The 25,753-nt window shown below is 33.5% G+C and overlaps 1 protein-coding gene across 1 annotated transcript; it reads left to right on the plus strand.

Annotated features, from left to right (window-relative positions):
* Positions 1-12,558: 12,558 nt before the first annotated feature.
* On the plus strand, positions 12,559-14,927 carry LOC110611116 (cytochrome P450 72A397). Its single transcript, XM_021751250.2, has 5 exons — positions 12,559-12,936; positions 13,225-13,442; positions 13,529-13,773; positions 13,853-14,219; positions 14,307-14,927. Exons 1-5 carry the CDS (start codon positions 12,648-12,650, stop codon positions 14,730-14,732), a joined length of 1,545 nt encoding a protein of 514 aa, XP_021606942.1. The 5' UTR covers positions 12,559-12,647; the 3' UTR covers positions 14,733-14,927.
* Positions 14,928-25,753: the final 10,826 nt, after the last annotated feature.

Genomic DNA, 25,753 nt, shown 5'->3' on the forward strand with positions numbered 1-25,753 from the left:
GGAATTGATGAATTAGATGAGATTAGTAGTGATAGTCATGTAGATTCAGAAGTTGAGTTAGATGAAATGGATATTGCTAAGGATAGTGATGGATTGAGCAACTTAGAGTCAGAAGCTTCAATAGATTCATCATCATCAGATAGTGACAGTGCACCAGACCAGAAGGATCATTTGCATGGATTTTACAATAATCCATTTACATATAATGGTGAAGGTGAGATCCAATTTGAGATTGGTCAATGTTTTGTTGATGCTTCTGTCTTTAGGAATGCTTTACGAGATTATGCTATTAAGGGGGGTTATGTTATTAGAAGGAAAAAAAATGATTTGAAAAGGGTTACAGCTATATGTGCCACCGCTGGTTGTCCATGGAGAGTACATGCATCAGTGATACCAGATGGTAGAACATTTATGATTAAAACAATGGCAAGTGATCATACATGTATTAGGGCAATGAGTAATAAAAATGCAAATGCAAATTCTAAGTGGGTTGCAGGTAAACTAATGGATGCCTTATCAGCAGATGGTGATATGTCTTATGACTTAATGCGTCATGAACTTGTGAAAGAATGGGGAGTTGAGGTGAGTCAATGGAATTTATACAAAGCTAAAGCAAGAGCTAGATTGCAAAATGAAGGCAGTCACAGAGATAGTTATAAGATTTTAGAAGAATATGTGAAGGAGCTACAAAGGCATAATCCAGGAACTTTTGTCAAATTTCAGTTTGGAGATAGGCTTTCAAATAATGATTCAAAAGTATTTAAGAGGATGTTTTTGTCTTTTAAACCAATTATAGATGGCTTTAAAGCTGGATGTAGACCATTTATAGGTGTTGATGGTTGCCACTTGAAAGGTCCATTTGGAGGTGTTTTGCTATCAGTTATATCACTTGATGGTGATAAAGGTGTGATTCCTTTAGCTATTGCAATTGTGGAGATTGAGTGTGGTGCAAGTTGGGATTTTTTCTTTGATTGCTTGAAAACCTGCATTGGTCCAGAAGATGATGAAACACCTCTGACATTCATGAGTGACAGACAAAAGGTATTACTATCAGAACCATTTATACTTTTATTTTTCTGTTAACAAAATTATTTATACTTTTATTTTTCTGTTAACAAAATTATGTGTACTTTTATTTTTCTGTTAACAAAATTATGTGTTTAATACTTTTTTTCTTAAATAGGGACTTATTCAAGCTGTCAATAATTGGTTTCCTGAGGCATGTCATAGATTTTGTGCTAGACATATGTTCAACAACTTTAAGAAGCAATATCCTGGACTTGGTCTGAAACAAGAATTTTGGAAAGCTGCTAGAGCCACACATGGATATGAGTTCTGGGAGGCAATGAAAAGGATTAAAAGGATTAAGGATGGGGAGCCATTTGACTGGTTATTGAAGGTACCCATGAGCCAATGGAGTAGACACATGTTTTGGCCAGAAGCAAAATCAGAGCATTTAACCAATAACATGACAGAATCATTTAATGCATGGATTGGAAAAATTAGAGGGTTGCCAATTGTGAAACTGTTAGATGCATTTAGACAAAAATGCATGGTCAGACTCCAGAAGAGATATGCCAATGGGACTTCATGGGAAGGTAAGATCACTCCTAATACTCGCAAGACAATTAATTCAATCATCAAGCAAGGAAAAAATTGTAGGTTATTGCCATGTAGAAATGATGAATTTGAAGTCACTGAGGGTAATCTGAAATTTGCTGTAAAGCTTCAGGAAAAAAAATGCTCTTGCAAATGGTGGGACATAAGTGGATTGCCTTGCAAACATGCAGCCTTGTGTATTGGATACATGCGTCAAGATATTGAGGATTATTGCCATTATTACTATTATATTTCAACATATGTGAAGGTTTATGAAGGGGTTATTCACCCAATGCCACAAGCCAATTACAGTATACAAGATGAGTCTCAATGCATTATGCCACCACTTTTGAAAAGGTTACCTGGAAGGCCTAGAAAAGCAAGGAAGAGGGAAGAAGGTGAAGCTACTCCATCAAATGTAAGGACCAAATCAAAGACAACTAGATGTGCCACATGTAAGCAACTAGGGCATAATAAAAGGACTTGCCAAAGGGCACCTATTAAGGAGAAGGTAAGTATTTGTGGATATTATTTTTTAGATCATATATTGAATAAATTAATTTAATCTCTTTTTTTTTTGTAACAGAGAAAAGGCAATTCATCTAACATACATGGGAGACATATCTGAGATGCCACAAGTAATGAAGATTTTGGAAGATGCAGATACTACCAATACCCTTTAAGATTTTGGAAGCTAGTTTTCTATGGACAATATTGATGTTGTACTTTTGTATTTTTGTAATTATGGGTACAGGTAGTCCTGGTAAATAGGATAAATTTTTGAGTTTTTTGGAGTATATATGGGTACAGACTTTTGGAAGCTTATGATAATTTTAGGATATGCAGAAAAAAGTTATAGTTATGATCTTTATACTTGGGCAGTGAATGGGCAAACTTTGATATTGTACTAACTAATTATAATGATATGATATTTGTTTTAGACAACTCATTTATGAGCTAATTATGTCAGCAATTTTATTATCAATTTCATAGCAATTTATGTTTTGCCCAATTTGGATATTAGTAATTTAGTCATGAATTAAGCCCCAAGATTAATAAGTTTACAATCAATTTAGTCCCTGCGTTTGCAATTTTAACAGACCTTTACCCCCTATATTTTCATATTTCATAGTAAATTGTCCCTCAATAATTTAAATTCAATACATATTACTCCTTTAATAATAAATTATACAACCATTCAGTCCATCTAACATTTCAGATTTTGTAATTGCCAATAATTTTAGATCTAAACAATATTGATTCAACCAATTTACACAAACACATGAAAGCTCAGAATGTATAAAATACTGGTGTTTTTTTTTTTTGTTATTTGACAGAAATGGTGGCTTCATTATCTGAATTGGTCCTGCACTTTGAGAAGGAGGCAAACACATGAAAACTAAGAATGTATAAAATAGTAATCATCATTCATAGTAGCTTGCATTGCATCAGATTTACGTACTACAAAATATTAACCCATCAGTTATAATACATCAGATTAACTTACACCCAAACTAACCCACTATCTATGAAACTTAAGATTTCATTAACCCACATCCAACCCAAAATAACCCACAATCTATGAAACTTAAGATTTCATTAACCTACATCCAACCCAAAATAACCCACAATCTATGAAACTTAAGATTTCATTAACCCACATCCAACTACTTCAACAACCTACCCCTTTTCATCCATTTACTTACACCAAAAATAACCCCAAGAAGTAAATACTGCCAAATCCATTACACAGATCTCATTCTCCTCCCAATGAGAACGAGAATGAGAAGAAAAATAAAGACTATTAACACCAATACAATAACTAAGATAGTCTTTGTAAAACCCATCATATTCTCCATATCTTCCATCTTCATTATCATCTTTCGATTCTCATCTTGTACAATAAACATATCTTCTTTTATATCAGCCAACTCTCGCCCAAGATTTCTTTGCCTCGGCCCGACTTCCACTGTCTCTGCACTTGCTGGAAACCTCGATGCCAGTATACACCATCCCAGGAACGAGCCACATACGTTGTTGCGACAAGCATAATACAAGCAGTTCTTGTTCCTTTCCGATTCAGAAATCCTCACAGCAGCCCTAATGCCACACTTGCAATTCTTATTCAGATATCTTCCCTCCCATCTGCCGCTGGTATTGGGTGAGTAACTGGTGACCGACATCCTTCAATAATTTGTCTGTGCAGTAGTTTTTCCTCATTCTTAAATAGCCCCTTCTTCTGTAATTGGAGGGAAAAAATATCATCCTTCCCGCTAGTTAAAGGGCAATCTTGGAATTTTTTATTTAATTTTCTGTTGACCAACTTATAAATTGAAGACTAACGGTGATTTAACAAAAAATCTAATGGGAGGGACTAAACGCATAATTTTTTAAAATCACAGTGACTAAATTAAAGGTTTTTTAAAACAGAGGGACGAAAGATTGTATTTCACTAAATCAAAGGGACTAAATTACAGTTTACCCTTTTCATTAACATGTGATGCATACAACGACATATCCGAATCCACTTATGGGTTAAAGACCCTTCAATATTTTAAAAATTTTATAGGGGTATTTATTTAATTTTTATTAATCTAGATAAATGGAAGGAAAATTATCATTCAACTCTAAATTTTTTTAAAAAAATTATTAATTTATCCTATTTAAAAATTATTTAATTAAAATATTTTTATATTTTATAAAATAAATTTTTTGATCTTTATAAATTCATTAACATATTTTGAATATTTATATCTTTTATTTCATATAATTTTAGTTATATGTACAGTACACTTAAATATTTATACTATTTATTCTCTTTAACTAAAGATAAATAAGTTTTTTAATAGATAATAGTTTAGACAATTCATATTAAAAAATTTTAAAATCTCGCTTTCAATATTTAATATGAGCAAATAAATTTAACTTGTAAAATTTTATGTTTATGAATTTTTTTTTATTTTTCTACTTAAAATTAAATTTTATCTTAAAAATTTTATGAATATTAATAAGTATTTTTTATGAATTAAGTAAAATTAAAGTTCTCATCGAAAAAAATAAAATATGATCCTTAATTGAAATTTCTGCATCCATCACTAAAAACATGTTATTATATTTGTTATTTATTTTTTATATATAATGTTGTAATATTACATATTATTATGTCATTAAAAGTTTAAAAAGAAAAATAATATAATTAATAATATATTTATATTTTAAATAAGTATAACAAGCATAATTGTCAAATTAAAATAAAATAAATATAAATTCAATTTAATTAACAAAATATTAAATAAAAAAACTCAATATCACTATAATTTTATGCCCATTTAGTTTCATGACATATATCCGCGGTTCATTTACTTTTTAATTTTTAAAGATTATCAACCCAGCGTTCCATCTAGTGAAAATTAGTGCGCAAAATTTTTGCCATTAAAGCATGTAAATTTGTGGGGAAAAACTTTCCACTAAAGGTTTATAAATTTAATGGGAATTTCGATGTGCTTAGTAATTACCTTTTATGGCCATTTTTTCCCACTAAATATCACTATAATTTCGATGTGCTTAGAGAATTGGATCTTTCTACAAAAAATTATATAGTTAGTGACAAAATGATATTTCGCCACTAAAAACTTTTGTGTTGTTTAGCGACAAAATTTAATTTTAGTATCTGTAATGACAAAATTTAAACTTTTAAAAGGAAATTTGTTTCTATAAAAAAAAACATATTTTCTTGTAGTGTGAGAACTTTGACTCCGTCGCCCAAGGCCACAAGAGAGAAGCATCATGGCCATGGAGATCAACTTACAACCTTTGCTAAGTCCTATACTTAACCCCTTTAAACCTCCTGCAACTAAAGAGTTGATTAGGAAATTTTTAGTTAATTAAACCAATAAAAAAATTAGCTACATAAACTTTTTTTTTTAATGATGGGTAAATATTTTAAAAATAAATTCATATTTAACCTACTTAGTTTCCATAGCTTCATCATGTGATTCATCATGTTTAGTACCAACTTAGTTCATCATGTTTCTTTTATTTTTAAAGATGGGAACCAAAGCTATTGGTTTGCCAAGCTACTTTAACCTCCTCCTTAAGGTGCTTCCATGTTATAGAATATTAATTTGTGTTTGCAAGCTCTCCATATTTTCATATTCTTCAAACACATTAAAAGTTTTAAAAAATAAAGTTTACGACTACCTTATTGAAATAGCTTTTGTAAATTCTATTTATTTTACGAAAAATATTTTATAGAAAAATATTTTTTTATAATTTTTTGACATTTAAACACTTAAAAAATTTAATATAATAAAAATATTTTTCTAATTAAAATAAAAAATAAATCATTTAAAAAAAAATGACTTCCATTCTTAAAGAGAGAAAGTCCTTTTACACACCTAGAGATCATTGTTAAGACCTCTTTATATATATAAACTAGTTGTTTGCCTCCAGATATGCAGGTATTAAAATATTTTATATTACTATTATTAGGATATAAAGTTATTTTATAAAATAATATTTTTCATTGATTGATGGAGAATAGATCATAATATATTATTTTATCTCTTAGAATTTAAAATAATATAATAAAAAACTATTGGTTAAATATGCAACCTATTACCATAAAATAAAGAAGATAAGAATAGAAAAGAATTAAAAATCCAACTAATATACATGATTTCTAATTTTAAAGCTCAAATATTAATAAGTATAAAGCCATATATCAATAAATTTTATTGCTTGAAGAAATTAAAAATTTTAATACTTACTATCATATATTATTAATATTTAATAATAGATTCTATTAAAAAAAACATATACGTTTAGAAAAATAAAATTTATTAAATTTTAATAGTAGTGAACAGCTGTGGCAATCGTGATAGTGGCGGTAAAAGAAGAAAATCATTTGAATCAAAGAATCTCAATATTTGAATGGCTGAGTTGGCGAAAAAAATTATTTCATGCTAAATGTCAAGAGAATGATAAGAAAAAAATTTTTAAAATACGAATCATTTGAAAATAGAGGATATAGAGTTACGTAAGCTAATGAATTTTATATATAATAAATATATAAAGGTTATATTTTTAATAAAGAAGGAAGAGAATAAAATTATTACAACCATTTATATAATAAATTATAAAAATTTAAATTTAATAACTTATTGTTTAAAGTTTATAACCATTGATTTAGAGTGTTAAAAATATTATTTTATTTTTTATTGTACTTTAATTATTCATGTCTATTTATTTTTTTATAAATTATTTGAATATAATAAATTTTTAATTTAATAATATTTTATACAATTAACTCTATAATTATTTATATTAAATGAACAAAAATATGTAACACTTATTAATTAAATTATATTAGATATAAGTTTAAAAAATTATAAAATCAATAAATTAACACTATTATGAGATAATAATGTTTTTTTACAGAATATTTTGTCATAGACTTATATATATATTTATATATTTTTTTATAGTGATTTATTTTATTATCGAATGATCTTTTTATATGGTAATTATTCAATTTTTATAAATATATTTTTTATTTATAATTAAAATAAAATATATAATAAATTTTTTAATAATAAAATTTTTATTATAATATAATAACATATTATATTAAAAAACAGTAAGAAATCAAAAGTTAATAACAATCAATATAATAAATTATACTTATTATATTAAAAGTAGAAAATTAAAAATTATTATACTTATTATATTAAAAGTAAAAAATTAAAAAATTATTCATTATTAGTGATAATAAAAATAATAAATTTTATTTAATATATATTAGTTATTATTTTGTATAGAAATAAAATTTCAAAAATATAAAAAATTTATAAATTTGTGGCACCTAGTATAGATAATCTCTCATATATTTATTATTATTCACAAAAGAGATGGAAAATATATAGTATCAATTAATTAATAATATTAATATAATTTTTTTATAATTTATTTGCTATTAAAAATAAAAATAAAAATAAAATATATGTTAAAATTTTTATTTTATTGTAATTAATATATTATATTAAAAAAATAATAAAAAATTAAAAAATTATATATTAATAATAATGATAAAAAATTAAAAAATTATATATAAACTGTAATAATAAAAATAATAAATTACATCTATTATGGACATATTAATTAGTAACTAATTCTACATGAGACTTGTTCAAAATATGCAATAAACTGTTACCATAATTATAGGCTATGTGGTAAGAATTTAATAAATCAAATACACGCAATCCCACTCATAAAAAAAAATCCGAAAAGAAAAGGAGATTCGAACATTTTAGGATAGGTCGACCTCAGATCAAATAAGACCCATCCTTTTAATTTCATGGCGAAATTCTATAAAAAAATTACCATTAATGGCTATAAACCACCATATTTCCTTTATACCTATAATCATAAGATTTTCGATTAATTAGTACACAAAAATCTTTTACCAAATAACTGGCCATTATTAGAAAATAATATATTTATTTCACATTCTTACGGTATAAATAGAGAAAAATTATATAAGTAAAAGTATACTGTTCTTCTACATAAATACTCTCAAATTCTTTATTCACTATTTTCTCTAATGTACTGATTTGAGCATTAAAGTGTCTGCGGTGGACACTCACTACTTCACTTTTTTTTTATCTTGCAGGACTAGTTAATCACAACACGAATCCACTTTGACTACATCATCGATTTATTTTCAGCAACATCGCTAACACTATTAAATATGAAAAAATAATTTAAAAATAAAAATAAAACATGTTAGTGTGCCATTTAATACAAATAGATAATTTTAAGAATATCACTTCATAACTACATAAATTTATATATACAGATATATAAATTTGCTAATAATTTTTATTTTTTAAATTAAAATTAAATAATAAAAAATACGTTATCAAGTTGAAAAATATTTTTTACGGGAAATATTTTTTTATTAGGAATATTTTTAAAAAAATATTTTCTAAATACAAATTATTTTTTACAAATAATTAGAGCCTTAATCTCATTTTCAACTTATTGTGGATTATCTAATCCAATTAATTTGATTTAGATCTTAAATCCTCTTTTCTTTTTTGAAAAATTTACTATTTAATTGGAAAATTCGTTAATTGACTTTTTTCTATTTTAAAAAATATATTAAAAATTTAATATTTTTAATATTAAAATTTTATTAAAAAATTTTTATTTTATCTATTACATATTTACTATTTAGTTTTTATAATATTAAAAATTCCATTCGTTAATCCATCAATTTTATAAAATTTACAGTATTTTAAATTTTTATATAATATTTAAAAGATTAAAATTAATAAAGTTAATGATTGATAAAATATTTAAAATTTTAAATATGTTTTAACATATTTTTTAAAATTAATGAATTAATTAATAATAATACAAAAATCAAATAGTAATTTTCACTTTTATTTGTTTAATCGCTTACTAATTTTTCTTTTAAAAATTTATCTCCTTGTGAATTTATATTTATCAAAATCTCCCGTCCTTTGTTATTCACAAGTTCATAACCTTCTATCATTCCCTTTCATTCAAATATCCTTTTCAATCTCATCACTCCACCGCCAAAACTCTTATGATTGTGGTCCTATATTTTTAAAGAATGATTTTTAAAATTTTAAAATATTTTTTATTTTTAATAAAATTTACAATTTTAAAATAAAGCTTTCAGAGTTCTTAATAACTTTTATATAATTATATTTTTTAACTCACTAAATTAACTGATTATATCATAATTTCACATAACACTAAGTGAAAAAAAAAATTTAAAAATGATAAAAACATTACTCTCATTTTAAAAATTTACTTTGGAAAATAATCTAAATAACCTTCTCAATTTTCATCAAAGTTTAAACAACCTCAATTTTGAACTTTTTAGCAAAATAAAAATATAAACTTTACATTTAAGTAAAAAAATTCAAGATGTAATAAAATATTTTTAATAAAAAATATATTTTGATAATTTTTATATATTAGAATTATTTACTATTTTTATTTTTGAATTTTTTTATGTTGATTAAGTCAATAAATAATTTTAATATTTAAAATTGTAAAAATAACATTTTACTATATTAGTATTTATTTGAACTTAAAATATAAAATTTTAGGTTTTATATTGTAACGATCCGAAAATCGGACCGCTACCGGCGCTAGGATTCAGGTCGGCATAAGACCGCCGGGACCCGTAGCAAGCCAAACAACCATCCTGTGAACTTGTTTAATCCCATACATGATCAACAACATACATAAAAATTTTAAACTTTCCTTTACATTCATTCATTCTTTCATTTACCAAACTCAACCTGTACATGCACTATACATAGTCATAAACATTAACCCCACTTTGGAGTCCTCATCAATGCTCCAATGGGGTGACATAACATAAATTAAGTTTGGTTTACAGTAATCATCATTAAACATTAAGATCATGTACTAGAAAGGAATTAACATAACACTATGGTCAAGTACAATTCTAAACTCCCATAAGCATCATCACATAACATTACAATACTTTACTTATACATTACATCATATTCATATTCATGTCCACATCTAGCTATTACAGACAACCTGACTCTACTCCTGCTGACCTCCTAGTCTACCATGTACCTGCAAATCTGGGGGTTAAGGGAGAAGGGTGAGCTATAAAGCCCAGTGAGCAGAATAATAACATATTCAGTTTATATCTCATGCTTTGATGAAGTGCAACACAACACAAACAAATCATATCAAGGATGGTATTGTCACCAATAGTCCTCTACATTCCAAGGTGCCGGGACGTAGAATGGGTCAACCGGTCTTTCTCTTAAATATAGCATATCATAACATTCCAACGTGCCGGGACGTAGAATGGGTCAACCGGTCTTTCCCTTACATAGTGCCGGGACGTAGAATGGGTCAACCGGACTTCCATACCATATCATACCATATCATATTACATCTTATCATATTGAGGACTAAGGATCATCCAACATCCATCCACATCATCATCAAGTTATGCAATGCAACATATTCGTGAATTCTAATGCAAACAACCTAGAATATCACATGGCATTCGTGATGCATGAACATGCTCAAATCAATATTTAATTGCTTTAAAACATAAGTGTTTATTCCACTCACCTCTGGCTGAAGCTCTAAGGACTCTGAAGTGACTGACTCACTGTTGGGGTCCTCGGTTCCTCGGGTCCGAACCTACATAGGTAGACTCAAATGAGGGACCAAACATCCATGAACATGACTCTAAAATACTCCCCAAAAACTCCTTAAAACACCTTAAAACAATCATAGAAAACATGCAAAGGAGGGCTGAACAGGGCACTTTCGGCGGTAGGTTCGGCGGCCGAAAGGCCCTCTAGAGCCGAAAGTCATGCACCTTCGGCGGCACTTTCGGTGGCCGAAGGTTCCCTCCAGAGACGAAACTCATGCATGTTCGGCGGCACCTTCGGCAGCCGAAACTCCCTTCCAGAGCCGAAAGTCATCTTTCGGGGGCAGGGTTCGGCAGCCGATTCATGCTACCACAGGCAGGTTCGGCGGCCGAAAGAACCTTCGGCTGCCGAACTTGGTTTCTCCCAAAAGGGTAGAAACTCAACTCAACATGCATAAACGCCTCCCAACTCATTCAATCATGCATATTCCCATTCTACAACATGCATACTCAAGTATACAAGCTCCTAGGGGCTTCAAACTATCATAAACCCCAACTACAACACATCAAACATGCATAACCAACATACATTGCTCATAAACACACATTTAACCAAAAAATCAACATAAACCTACACATGCATTTCTACCTCAAAAACTTCATAAAACTTACTTAAAACATGAAAGGAACTATGGATCTACTCTTACCTCTTGAAGAACGAGGGGAGAGACGATCCGACTCGGAGATGGGAGAGATTCGCTCTTTGGTCTCCAAGTTTCCAAAACTTGCTCTTTTTGCTCAAATCTCTTCAAATCAACATAAAACTTGTTAAAACATGAAAGACCGGAGGAAAAACATCAAAAACGAACCAAAGGAGAGCATGAACTCATCGTAGCTGAAAATGGGGAGAAAACTCGCCCGTTTCGGCCATGGAGCTCTTATATAGGGCTGGCAGACCACCTTTCGGCAGCCGAACGTGCCCCCACATCTCATGCAAGTTCGGCGGCCGAACATGAGGTTCGGCGGCCGAACCTTTGAGGCTTTTGGAAGCCTAACATGCCCCCCTAAACCATCCCACATTCGGCGGCCGAACCTGGAAATGCCTCCTTGGTCTTTTTCATACAAAACTCAATTTCCTTTTTACTTAAAAACATAAAATACATTAAAACGTTTTATAAAAACATGATTTTACCCTTCTAAAGGTTTCCGACCTCTGGGATTCCACCGGACGGTAGGAATTCCGATACCGGAGTCTAGCCGACTATTACATATATGATAAAAAAGATACATTAGACTTATTTAGATATTGTCATTTTATTTTACACCACTAAAGCAAAGAGGAAAAATAAAAAGATAAAAAAGAGTGAAGAATTTTTATAGTATCTTGGTGATTGCATATAGCATGACCCATATGACTGACAACTTAATAAAATATAAATAAATCTGCAAAAATAATTTTTAAAAATAGGAAAATGAATCTAAAAAATACCCAGGAATCTCTCTTTTTTTTTCAAAAAAAAAATAATTATATTTTATTACATATTAAATTCTTATAAATTTTTAACTTGAAAAAGAAAAAAGCCCAACAAACAGAGTATCAAATTATTGGAACATCATTGAGCACTGTTACAGACAGTAACACTGAACAGAACAGTATCACAATCGGAAAAAAAAATATTTAAATTAAAAAGAAAAGATATTTTAAAACGTAAAATCTGTAAATCATTGGATATTCAATTATTGAAGGACAAGTGAGTGCATACCAGCCGCACGCTTCTGTTATCTCTGCGTGGAGCAAAGAGAAAACAAGAAGCTTTTAAAACCACGGAGGACATTTCCTGATTCCAGAGCCTGTGAAACAGAAATGCAAATGGAGACATCAAGCAGAAGCAGTTCAGTAGCAGTAGCAATTATATTGGTGATAATAGTGACGTTGGGATGGAGAGTGCTCAACTGGGTGTGGTTTAGGCCAAAGAAGCTTGACAGATTTCTGAGAAAACAGGGACTTGCAGGCAATCCATACAGGTTTTTTCATGGAGACTTGAAACAGAGTGTGGAGATGACAAAACAAGCCAGATCTCAGCCCTTTGATTTTTCTCAACCTCTTGCTCTCCGAATTGCTCCCTTTCTCCTTCAGACCCTCAACGATTACGGTATTATATATTTGCTATTTCTTCTTCTCTTTTATTTATTTATTAAACTTTTATGAATATATGTCGTAATTGTTCTTGAAAATTATAGTAAATTTTTTTCTTAAAAAAAAAAATAGTCTACTTAAACAAATCTGAAAATATAAATTTTTTATTCAGTTGGATTATTTTATTTTTCATTTTAATAACCGAACTTGATTATAACGTTTGGCTATATGCATAATTGTCAATTCCAAGTCGTTTCTTTCAACATTAGTCGGCATTAGATAAATATGTATAATATTAATGCAGGTAAGAATTCTTTTATATGGATTGGACCAGCACCCAGGGTGAACATCACCAACCCTGAGCATATAAAAGAAGTATTTGCAAAAATAAATGAATTTCAGAAAGTAAAGATGAATCCACAGTTCCAGGTGTTAGCACCAGGACTTGTAAGCCATGAGGGTGACAAATGGGCTAAGCATAGGAAGATTATCAACCCAGCATTCCATCTAGAGAAGCTAAAGGTAATTAAAAAAAAATCTTTATATAACCATTCAAATTCATCTATTAAATTTTGTTATATATGTTACATGCATGGTGCTTCTTACAGCTTATGTTACCTTTATTCCATGAATGCTGTATTGAGATGATTGAGAAGTGGGAGAAGTTGATCTCCTCAAAGGAGTCGTGTGAGTTAGATGTGTGGCCTTATCTTCAAGATCTGTCACGTGATTGTATTTCTCGAGCAGCATTTGGAAGCAATCATGAACAAGGACATAGAATTTTCCAACTCCTCGATGAGCTCACCATTCTCGTAATCCAAGTTGCACAATCAGTTTATATACCTGGTTGGTGGTAAGCCTAATTTCTGTCATGGTGAGTTCTATATATATGACATCGTTCATGATTAATGATTATATTTCATCTCGTGTAGGTTTGTGCCAACAAAAGCCAATAGAAAGACAAAAGAAATTGATAGAGAAATACATACCTCACTTAAGAGAATGATCAATAAGCGTGAAGATGCAATGAAAGCAGGTGAAGCCCCCAATGATGATTTATTAGGATTACTCATTGAGTCTAATTTACAACAAGCAAAAGAACGTCTAAGTATTCAAGATGTGATCGATGAGTGTAAACTATTTTACTTTGCTGGCCAAGAGACAACCTCAGTATTGCTTGTTTGGACTATGATCTTACTCAGCAAGTATCCCCATTGGCAAGCACAAGCTAGAGAAGAGGTTTTGCAGGTTTTTGGTGGCAAAAGGCCAGAATTTGATGGTCTAAACCGCCTTAAAGTTGTAAGTTTATATATACTTTCCCGATCTATTTTGTAGAATTATATTAAAAAGAAATAATAGTTTGATTTACAAGGCTTGTTTTGATAGGTAACTATGATTTTATATGAGGTTCTCAGACTCTACCCACCTGCCAGTACACTTACTCGAGCAATTTATGAAGAAACAAGGCTTGGAGATTTGATATTACCTGCAGGAGTGCAAATTACCTTGCCAGTTTTCATTTTACATCAAGATCCTGAACTGTGGGGGAAAGATGCATCAGAATTCAAACCAGAGAGATTTTCTGAAGGAGTTTCAAAAGCAACAAAAAATCAAGTTTCATTCTTCCCATTTGGATGGGGTCCTAGGATTTGCATTGGACAGAACTTTTCTCTGCTGGAAGCAAAAATGGCTTTGGCTATAATATTACAGCACTTCTCTTTTCAACTTTCTTCGTCCTACTCTCATGCCCCTCGCGCATTTGCAACCCTTCGACCTGAATATGGTGCTCCGTTGATTTTGCGAAAAATCTAGTTCATGTTATTGTCCTTATATGCATGTTTAGTAATTACAGGTGATGAGCAAATCTTAGGAGCTTGTTTGTCTTAACTCATAAATTAAACTAGATTATAAACTCTAAATATAAGTTGAATTGTATGTTTATAACATTTTTTTTCTTATATGTTCCGCTTGTAAGCTAAAAAATAAAATTAGAGATATTAATTTTTTATTTTGATGTTTATAAATATTAAATTTTAATTAAATAAGTTATTATATTTACTTTATTTTGTGTTAAAATTTTAACATATATCTTATTTAATATAATTTTTAATGATTTTAATAACGGACTAATTTTTCATTATTGTGATGTAGATTATTATTATACTCATTATTTATTCTTTTATTTGACATATTATTCTGTTATTAAAAATAATATAATTAATAATATATTTTAAATAATATAATGATTAATGCATTTTTACTCTAGATAAGTATAATAAAATATAATTGTCAAATAAATATAATGTTTAATTAAGCCAAAATAGAAATTTTTTATACCGATTTAGTTTCACAACATATATATATATAAATGATTCATTTAATGTTTAATTATTAAACTCTAAATTTTTCAAAATTTTAAATTATGTTTATATTAAATTTAGAATATAAAATAATTTTAATAAAAATTTATAATAACCAATTAAATTTATTTATAAAATCTCAATTATGAGTATATTCATTACATTAAGGTAAGATAAGCAATAGATAATAATAATATAATAAAGATTAATTATTTTATAAAATAACTAAAAGAATTTAAAATTTTTATAAAATCTAACTAAAAAACATTTTGTGATTGAAGGGCTTATCAGTAAAGACATGGTGAAAAAAAAAAAGTTAGGGTATTGAATTAATTTATTTTTTATTATTACATTATATTATATTTGTTTATTTTATTTTAAATATCAATACTAAATAAATATTTTAAATAGATAAAATATTTAAATTATTTTTAATAATGGTAGCTTATAATGATTATAATATTAAAATAATAATAATGATTAAGAAAATAAAATTGAAAAAATTAATAATTTTAGTAATATTAAAATTTTATGAATTACTAAAATTTATTTAATAATTGAATATACATTTATTATTTCATTTCATGAAGAAATAAATAAATAAGAAGAGTAAAAAATTAAAATTCTATTTAAAATAACTAAACTTTGTATTCTATAATCAGGGATAATAGAAATTAATTTTATATATGATATTGTTAGTGTAGATATATTATTATTGGTGAAAATATCTAAAATCTAGTAAATTTTGATTAGAAAAGATAAAATTATGTAAAAAATAAGAGAAAAGAAACAATAGTTTAATTGAATTAACCTGAAACATGAAATGAAAGGTAAGAGAGTTTAATGATGTTTAAATTAAATTTTAAAATTTTAAAAAATTAAAATTAAATGATCAAATTAAAAATATAATAAAATTGAAAATTGCGAATAAAATTTATCTGATAAAATAATTTTGGTAGAACTATACACCAGTAAAATAAAACATGATATCTCTTATTAATAAATAAAAAAAAAAATAATATACATCCAATCTTTTAAATAATTATATTATTCATTATTCTCACTTTTATATTATATATAAATAAATATACATATTTGATACTACATAAAAATAAGTTTTGAATCTTGATTACATTAATTCAATTTGAAAAATTTAAAATGCAGTCCAATATAAGAAAAGAAAGATCTAAACACATTAGCACTCGATCATTATTAAAAAAGTTATCCTTTTTTTAATAGAGCAAATCTCGACATGAAATTACCGTTATCAAGTATAATTCAATATATTCTATTATAAATATGATCATGGAATTTTCAATTATTAGTGGGCGATATCCCTTATCAAGTGTATAGTCATATTACTGCAGAATTATTAAAAAATATCATATTCATCTCTATTTTTTAATATAAAATGAGAAAAATTATAGAAATAAATGTACGACATTTTCTAATACTGATCAAAATCTAAATAATTTTTTATATTCTCTCTATTTTTCAAAACACTAATTTAAATGTTAGAGTCGAAATACTTATTTGAGGGTTAGAGCGGCTGCAATAACAACTACCTCATATTCTCTTTTTTGCAGGTTTTATTCAATCACAATACCATTTCATTCTAATAATGTTATCGACCTATATATTATTATAAATAGATAATTTTATTGAATATAAAAATAAAATTTTTATTAAAAAAAATTAATTTAAAAAATTAAAAATACAAATAATTGTTTGTGAATAATATTGAAAAATTCAAAAAACTATACATGTATTTATATTACTGGCACAGTAATAAATGAAATTAGTTTCAATAAACCAAATTTATGTAAGATTTCAACTGTATAAAGTTTAACTAAAATACAATTAATTTTAACCAATTAAAATTATTACTTTGTCAATTCTAGTTTCTATAAAATTTCAATTCAATGATACTAAATAATTTGAATAAAATAAAATTAGTTTTAATCAATTAAATTGTTAATTCAATAAATAAAGTTCGTATATGATTTTAACTCCATAAAATTAATCTTTAATTTTAATAATACTAGATTTTTTAAATGTTTAATACACGTTATTTTTAAACATTTTAAAATATTAATAATTTTTTTTATTATTGGGTTGAAAATTTAATATTATTAATTTTCATACTTAAAAATTGAAATTAATATTATTAATCTGAAAATTAAATATTAATATTAACAATTTAAATAAAATAAAATTAGTCTTTTATTATTATACTATAAAATTTCGATGTGCATTGACCACACACTATTTTTTCTTTCCACCTTGTAGATATATTATCTTAATGTTAAAAAATTAATAATTTAATTTATATGAAAATTATATTTTTTTAATTATATATATATATATATATATATATATATATATATATATATATATATATATATATATATATATATACATATTAATTTTTAAATATAATTTGATTTTTCACATATGTAAAAGTTATAATTTGAAAAAAAAAATTATATGAGTTAAAAATTTTATATATTAAAGTTAACTTAATAAAGATTTGCAATATATTTATAATTAGATTAAAATGTTTAAATTATAATAATAAATATCTATATTATTTTCTCATCAATAAAAAAAATAAATTATAATTAAAAATATAAATTGATGATCTGAGATCCAGAAAATAGGGTTTACAAATGGTTCTGTTAGTTTAGAAAAACTTAGCTTGTGAGGAGGGTGTCTCTCCTTTTATCTTACTTTTCCAGTGGCGTATCACGATCTTTCTGCTATAGGACCACATTTTCTGTCGTATGGGCTCGTACGTACGGATAATGCAGTGACCCTCCCTGTGTCAGGCGGCCATTTAATTCCCTCTGGCACGCGAGTGGACAAGGCTGCGAAGTGATTGGGCTTATTGTCCTTTCCTCTCACGACAGGGTTGGAGAGAAAGAGACTGAACCCAATGGTGGTCCGGTCTCAGGGCCAAATGGGCTGGGCCGGTCTGATTGGGGGGTTTGGGTGGACCCCGGTCTTAAGGCTGAGCGGGCTTGTCCTGGTTCATGCGAGAGACTGGAGGGCCTCCAAGTAATGGGCTGTCGTCATGGGCCTGGCCCCAGACCGGGATGGAGAAATCCAGCGGTCATCAATTGCCCCTTTACCTTCTCATCAGTTATTACCCGACTGATGAGAGGGTAAATACCGAGAATCATTATGACCGCACCGTCTAAGTACAGTCTGCCTCAAAACATCTCTTCACCTCCTTACTGTTTCAAATTTCGAATTCCCTCTGTCTTCTCTGAACTTCTGCTTTCCTCTGCTTTTTGTTCGTTTTGCTCGCTTTGTTCACCTGCGCTAATCGTTTTCCAGGTACACTTTTTCTTTCACCATGGAAGGCCCAAAGCTCCCTGAGGTTTTTAATCTTGAGTCTTGCATTATCCCATCTACCCTGACCAACTTCTTTTCTCGGAAGTATTTGGACATTCCTCTTTATCACATTAGGGCTCCTTACCGGAACGAGAGGATTGTTCTTCCCGATCCTCCTCCCTCCGGCCTGATAGATCCCCAAAAAGATCTCAGTCTAGTTTTCTTTGTCAAACAACGAGACTACGGTCTAACTTTCCCCTTTACCCCATTCTTCATCGAGGTCTTCCAGTACTTCGGGATAACCCCCCAGATGCTATCTCCCAACTCCATTTTGTTCATGTGTTCTTTCGAGTCAGTCTGCTTGAGCTGGGGGTTCACACCCACAGCGCGTCTATTCGTCACTTTCTTCCGTCTCGTTAGGGCGAGTCAGCGTTTTTACTACTTTGCCCCCCGTGGTGACCTTTTCATCTTCACGGGTTACAAGGATTCCATCAAAGGCTGGGTAGAGGGCTTTGTAGTGGTGGAGTTGAAAAAAGACTCCGGTCTATCTTGGGGGATAGAACTCGACTGGGAGGATGTCTCTCTGGGTTGCAACGACTTGCTCCAGCTGAGTCTTACCGAGCAGGTCGGGTATATTCGACTGACTTCTGTTGAGAAGCAGTATGATGTCGAAAAGTGTATGTTCGCGTCTAATCTCCGGGATATCCAAGACGCAGGTACTTTGTTTTATTTAATCATTTTGTTTTTTCATTGCGATTTTTACCGAGGGTCATTCTAATTTGTCTTGGTTTTGAATTTTTGCAGCTTCCGACGTGAAAATGGATCAGATCAAGCCTCCAAAGAACTTCACGTTATCTAGAGAGAGCATGAATGCTGCATTAGACGCCCTCCTAGCTGGGCAATCAGTGGGAGAGACTACCCAGAGGGTGGCTGAGGTTATCTCCTCCAGGTCGGCTAGCCGGCCTCCTGCCTCAGCATCTTCTCGAGCTCCCAAGCCGAGCTCCCAAAGTAGCAAGTCTTTCCGGCCATCCAGCCGCAGCAGATCGAGCTCTGTTCCTCAGTCTTCCCAAGTCCCTCGGTCTCGACGGGATTCTAATAAGGGGACGGAAGAGGCTCCTGGGGACATCTCTAAGCCGATCGAAGGCACCGAGCTGGCGAGGACGGATCCTATTCTTCCTTTTGAGGAGGTTCTTGAGGGGAGGCTTGAGACCTCCGCCGCCAAGGAGAGGGCTCCGGAAAAAGGGATGGAGGTTATCCCGGCGGGTGAAGGTGCCCTGGAGGCCCCTCTTGGGGTTGCCCCTACTTCCGAGGGAATGGGGCCCAGACCCATTGGTGGTGAAGATGTCGCAGAGAAGGTCGGGGACAAGCGTCCTGCTCCTCCCGAAGTGCCTGCCCCAGTTCCCATCCCTAAGAAATCTCGGGCTTCGAGGAGACCGGCTCCAGCTCTTCCTCCTCTCGAGAAGAAGAGAAAGGCTCCCGTGGTTCCCCAGTTGTCTGCTCCTGACAACGACATTTTGAACGCAGAGGATATTACTCATCAAACTCCGGCGAGCGTTGTAGCGGAGATCTTGCGGGAGCGGATGTTCGGTGGGATCACGGAGGCTTCGGACCCTCATCTGCTTGCTCTGATTGGCCTTTTGGCTGGTTTTACTCGAGAGCAAGCGGCATTTCGGTCTCGACCCCGAGGGGATCTCGGTGATACAACCAGAGAGATGCTCCTGATGGTAGGTTGTCCCTTTTGTTTTCATTTTAGCTTTCTTTGCTTCTTTGTCTTATCAATTATTTCCTTGTACTAGGTGATGGACCTCTTTATGGAGGTAGATGCTCGTGACCACTCTCTTCGGGAGTCTGTGGATCGCCAGATTGAGGAGGCACGCCTGGAAGAGAACTTATCAGCAACCAGCGACGCCAAGGGCAATCTCGCGGCCGCCCGAGAGCACTCCAGGTCCCTCCAGATAGAGCTGCATACTGCGCTGGAGGCCCTCAAAAAGGCTGATGGGAGGACAGCTGAGGCAGAAGATCAGCGCGATGAGGTTTTGAAGCAGCTGTCCTCCTTGGAGGAGATCCGGCGAGAAAGGGAAGAGGCCCTGAGCCAGAAGGAGGGGGTCTAGCACCAGCACGAGCTGTTGAAGAAAGATTTTGATGCCGTGCAGGCTCAAAAGGAGGAAGCCCTAGCTCGGGTCGTGGTTCTGGAGCAAGAGCTGAGCAAGCAAGCTGACAGCGTTAAGGGCTTGACCTTGGCGGCAGAGGAGTCCAAACTTCAGAATCAACAACTCTGCCAACATGTCAATGCCTTGGAGAAGAGGTGCTCAGCCTTACTCGAAGATGCCAAGCTGGCTGAGGATAGAGTCCAGCTGGAGTGCGAGGAGCGTCTAAGGGAGTATAAGGAGTCGGCCGAGCTAAAAAGGGAGATCCAGCAGGCCTGTGAAGCTTATCTCCAAGATTATAAGGACTTTTCAGAGCTGAAAACCAAGATAGCTGAGGCCTGCGAGGAGCGACTTGCAGAATTCAAAGGCTCTGGCGAGATGAAGACTACTATATGGAATAAGAGCTTCTGCATGTTCGTTTATGGATACAATCGAGGGCTGAGGACTGCCAGATATGCCCCCTCTACCCTGTTGGCTGAACTCCGAGCTGCTGAGAAGGACTCTGATGGCGAGGAGGTGCTATACGGGGAGGATGACAGACCCTTACCCAAAGGAGCTTCTCGCGCTGCAGATGGGCCTTCTGAGGCAGATGCCGAGCTGGGGAAGGATGATGAAGGTGCTGGGCCTCAGGGGCAGGAGATTGTCCCCTTTGTAGATAGTAGTGTAGACAATAGCAATGTAGATATTGATACACCTAGGCATGTAAGTCCTTTAAGGACAGTTTTTCCTTCAGTAGAGTAAGTGTTTAGAATAGGTTATAATTTTTGTCTTAATGAAATAGAATCTGTGTTTTGTTTGTATTTTATGCTTGCGTTATTCTTGTTTTTATTTACTTTTCTAGCTTTACCGAACTGCTCAACCTGTAAAAAGCCCAACACGTTAAGAATAAAACATTTAAGCCACGTGCTCCATAATTTTTCTAAGGAGTTAATTATACCGTTTTTCATTTCTTGCCCCCGAGCCAATCAGGGTTGGAATTTTAGCAAAGGACTTAACTTCCAACTTATGAACTTTTCCAATTTCACAAGGGCGTTCTTATCTGCAGGCCTTTTCCGAACTGGGTCTGCCTTAAGGATAAAAATCTTTAAGCTACGTATTTAGTTAATCTCTCCCAGGGTTCAGACCATGTGTTCGATTTTTAACAATTGACTAAACTTCCAATTCATGAGTTTCTACAACCTTGTACAGGTGTTCTTATTATTTTCTATCCTGTTAACTCGTCCGTGATGCGAGCTCGGACGTACAATATTTGTATAAGCAAAGTGAAAATGGACCATGTACCTCTTTATGTAATGAGTAGGGCTGGCTTTTTTACCTTTAATTCCGTTCTGATAGGAATCGAGGCTGGGGCCTTGTCTGCTCATGCCTTGAATTTCCTTTTAGATCGTAGGAGGCTTGTAACTTTAGCTTGCCCTTGAGCTTTCTGAGTTCGGCCCTTTTCTTGCTTGCTTTTCCAGGCTCATATTTGCGTGTCTCAGGTCGGTGTTTTAAGCTTTACGTTGCTTTTGTCTTCTCAGCTCAGTTTTTTAGTGCCGGGAGATCTTGGGGATCCTGGTCACCTAGCTCCTTGAGGTCTTGTCATCTCAGCTCGGTTTGCAGTGCTAGGAGATCTTGGGGATCCCATTCACCTACCTCGTCGAGGTCTTGTCATCTCAGCTCGGTTTGCGGTGCCTGGAGATTTTGGGGATCCCGGTCATGTGGTACCGGGAGATCTTGGAGATCCCGATCATATGACACCGGGAGATCTTGGGGATCCCAGTCATGTGGCACCGGGAAATCTTGGGGATCCCGGTCATGTGGCGCTGGGAGATTTTGGGGATCTCTGTAATACCCGACTAGACCCCGGCATCGGAATTCCTATTTTCCGGTGGAATCTCGGATGTCGGGAGCCTCTAGAAGGGTAAAATATATTTTTCTAAAATGTTTTCAAGTGTTTTAAGGTTTTAAGTAGGAAAGAAATTGAGTTTTTGAAAGAAAAGCACCAAGGAAGGAAATCCAGGTTCGGCCGCCGAACGTTGGTGACTTTAGGGAGCACCTTTGACCCCCGAAGGTGGTCTGGCCAGCCACCTATAAAAGGCCCCATGTCCGAAAATGGGCGAGCTTTCTCCTCCATTTTCGGGCAGAGGTGAGTCCATGTCCTTCCATCGTTAGTTTTGATGTTTTCCCTCAAATCTTTCAAGCTCTTAACAAGCTTTCATCTTGTTTTGAAGTTTTAAGTTCAAAATCGAAGTTGTGAAGCTTGGAGACCTCTGGAACCCGTTTTCCCCAAATCTCCAAGTTGGGTCACGCCTTCTCTCGATCTTCAAGAGGTAAGCGTCTATCCTCACCATCTTTGATGTTTTAAGCAAGTTTTATGAAGGGTTATGGGGTAAAGATGCATGATTAGCTTAGTTGAAAAATGTTAGGGTTTTTGTGAGATTAATGATGAAATGAATGTTAAATGTGTTGTTATGTTAATGTTGTTAGGGTATAGGTTAGTTTTAAGCCCCTATATGCTTGTGTATGTGTTTATGCATGTCTTTGCATGAGTTGGGTTGAGTTGTGAAGTTTGGGGATGGCTGAATGCTTGTTGGTGGCTTGGGTTCTGCCTGCTGAAGGACCCAGGTTCGGCTGCCGAAACCATGTTCGGCCGCTGAACCTGCTTAGGGAGGCAGTTCTAGCTGCCAAATCCTGCCCTCGAAAGTTTGGACTTTCAGCTCTGGAGGGGAGTTTCGGCTGCCGAACCTGCCCCCGAAGGTTGGTGAGTTTTGGCTCTGGAACCACTTTCGGCCGCCGAACCTGCCGCTGAAAGGGGCTGAGTTTCGGCTCTGGAGGGACTTTCGGCCGCCGAACCTGCCGTCGAAAGTGCCCTGTTCAGGCTTCCTTTGCATGCTTTCTATGATTATTTTATGGTGTTTTAGGGGGTTTTTGGGGAGATGTTTAGAGTCATGTTAGTGTATGTTCGGCGGCCGAAAGTCCCTTCAGAGCCGAAACTCAGCCACTTTCGGCGGCACCTTCGGCGGCCAAAAGTCCCTTCCAGAGACGAAACTCATGCACCTTCGGCGGCACCTTTGGCGGCCGAAACTCTCCTCTAGAGCCGAAAGTCCAACTTTCGGGGGCAGGGTTCGGCAGCCAAAAACTTGCCTCCATAGGCAGGTCCGGCGGCCGAACATGGCTTCGGCTGCCGAACCTGTAATACCCGGCTAGATTCCGGCATCGGAATCCCTACCTCCCGGCGGAATCTCCGTGGGAATCTGGGATTTTGATGATGCCAGAGTCTTCTTGTAGGGTAAAAGGTGTCTTCTAAAATGTTTTTACTGATTTCATGATTTTAAATGAAAAAGAATTGAGTTTTTAAAAGAAAAGACCAAGGAGGCATTTGCCAGGTTCGGCCGCCGAAAGTGAAGTTCGGCCGCCGAACATGGGAAGGTTTCGGGAGTGCCTTTGGCCTCCGAAAGCCTTGTTTGAATGAACCAGGTTCGGCTGCCGAACATGCATGAGTTTAGGGGGCACGTTAGGCTGCCGAAAGTGGTTCAGCAGGCCACCTATAAAGAGCCCTCAGATCAAAAATGGGCGAGTTTTCTCCCCATTCTCGAGCTCAGGTGAGTCTTGGTCCTCCTTTGGTCGTTTTCTTGTTTTCTCTACCCATCCTTCAAGTTTTCATGAGATCTACCCTTGTTTTGAAGATTTAAAAAATCCAAATAGAAGTTTTGGAGCTTGGAGGCTTTTGGAGCTTGGATCCTCCACACCTCCGAGTTAGGGATCGCACCACCCCTTGATCTTCAAGAGGTAAGTGTAGATCCTTGCTTCCCTACTGTTTTAATGAAGTTTTAGTAAGTTTAATGATGTTTTGATGATTGGGTATGGGTAGATATGCATGTTAGGGTTTATGTGGGTTTTGTGCCCAAAGTGTGTTTATGTGATGCTATGTTGAAGGTTTGAGCTGGTTTATGCATGTGGGAGAGTGTATGCATGATTGGGAAAGAGCAAGTGAGATTATGGGTTGTTTTGATGGTTTTGGCCTATGTGGGTCATAAACTATCTAGGTATGCTTTTGATGTGTTTTTGGGGTTTAATCTAGTTGTTAAGCTCCTTTATGCATGACTAAGGGTTTATGCATGGTTTTGAGAAGTTTATGCATGTTTTAAAAGGTTGGATGCTTTTTTTGGGGGTTTGGGAGGCTTGTATGCATAAGGGCTGAGTTCTGGAGGAACTCAGGTTCGGCCGCCGAAGGTGGTTTCGCGCCGAACATGCCTATGGATGCATGGATTGGCCGCCAAACCTTGCCCCCAAAAGTTGTGTTTCAGAGCTGAAGCAGACTTTCGGCCGCCGAAGGTGATGTTCGGCCGCCGAAAGTGCATGAATTTTGTCTCTGGAGAAAGGATTCGGCCGCCGAAGGCGCCCCCGAACCTGCATGACTTTCGTCTCTGGAAGGGACCTTCAGCCGCCGAAAGTGCCCTGTCCAGCCTTTTCATGAGTGTTCTGTATGCATGTTTCCTTGATGCTTTAAGGGGTTTTTGGGGAGTTGTTTATAAGTTGTTTAGGGTATGTTTGGCACCTCACTGGAGTCCACCTGTGTAGGATCGGACCCGAGGAACCGAGGTGTTTAGCAGTGTCAGCCGTTTTAGAGTCGGCCCAGAGCTAGTCAGAGGTGAGTGGAACTAAACCTAATGCTTTAACTTAAGAAATTAAATGTTTTTAGAGCATGATCCATGCATCATGAAATGCCATGATATGTATTAGGTTGTTTTGCATTAGAATCCACGAATATGATGCATTGCATAATATGTTGTTGATGTGGATGGATATTGGATGATCCTTAGCCCTCAGTATGAGATGAAATAATATGATATGAGATGACATGTGTAATACCCGGCTAGACTCCGGTATCGGAATTCCTACCGTCCGGTGGAATCTCGGATGTCGGAGACCTCTAGAAGGGTAGAATCATGTTTTATAAAAATGTTTTAAGGTGTTTTATGATTTTAAGTATGAAATTAAATGAGTTTTT

Source organism: Manihot esculenta, chromosome 3, assembly GCF_001659605.2.
Source record: "Manihot esculenta cultivar AM560-2 chromosome 3, M.esculenta_v8, whole genome shotgun sequence".
NCBI lineage: Eukaryota > Viridiplantae > Streptophyta > Magnoliopsida > Malpighiales > Euphorbiaceae > Manihot > Manihot esculenta.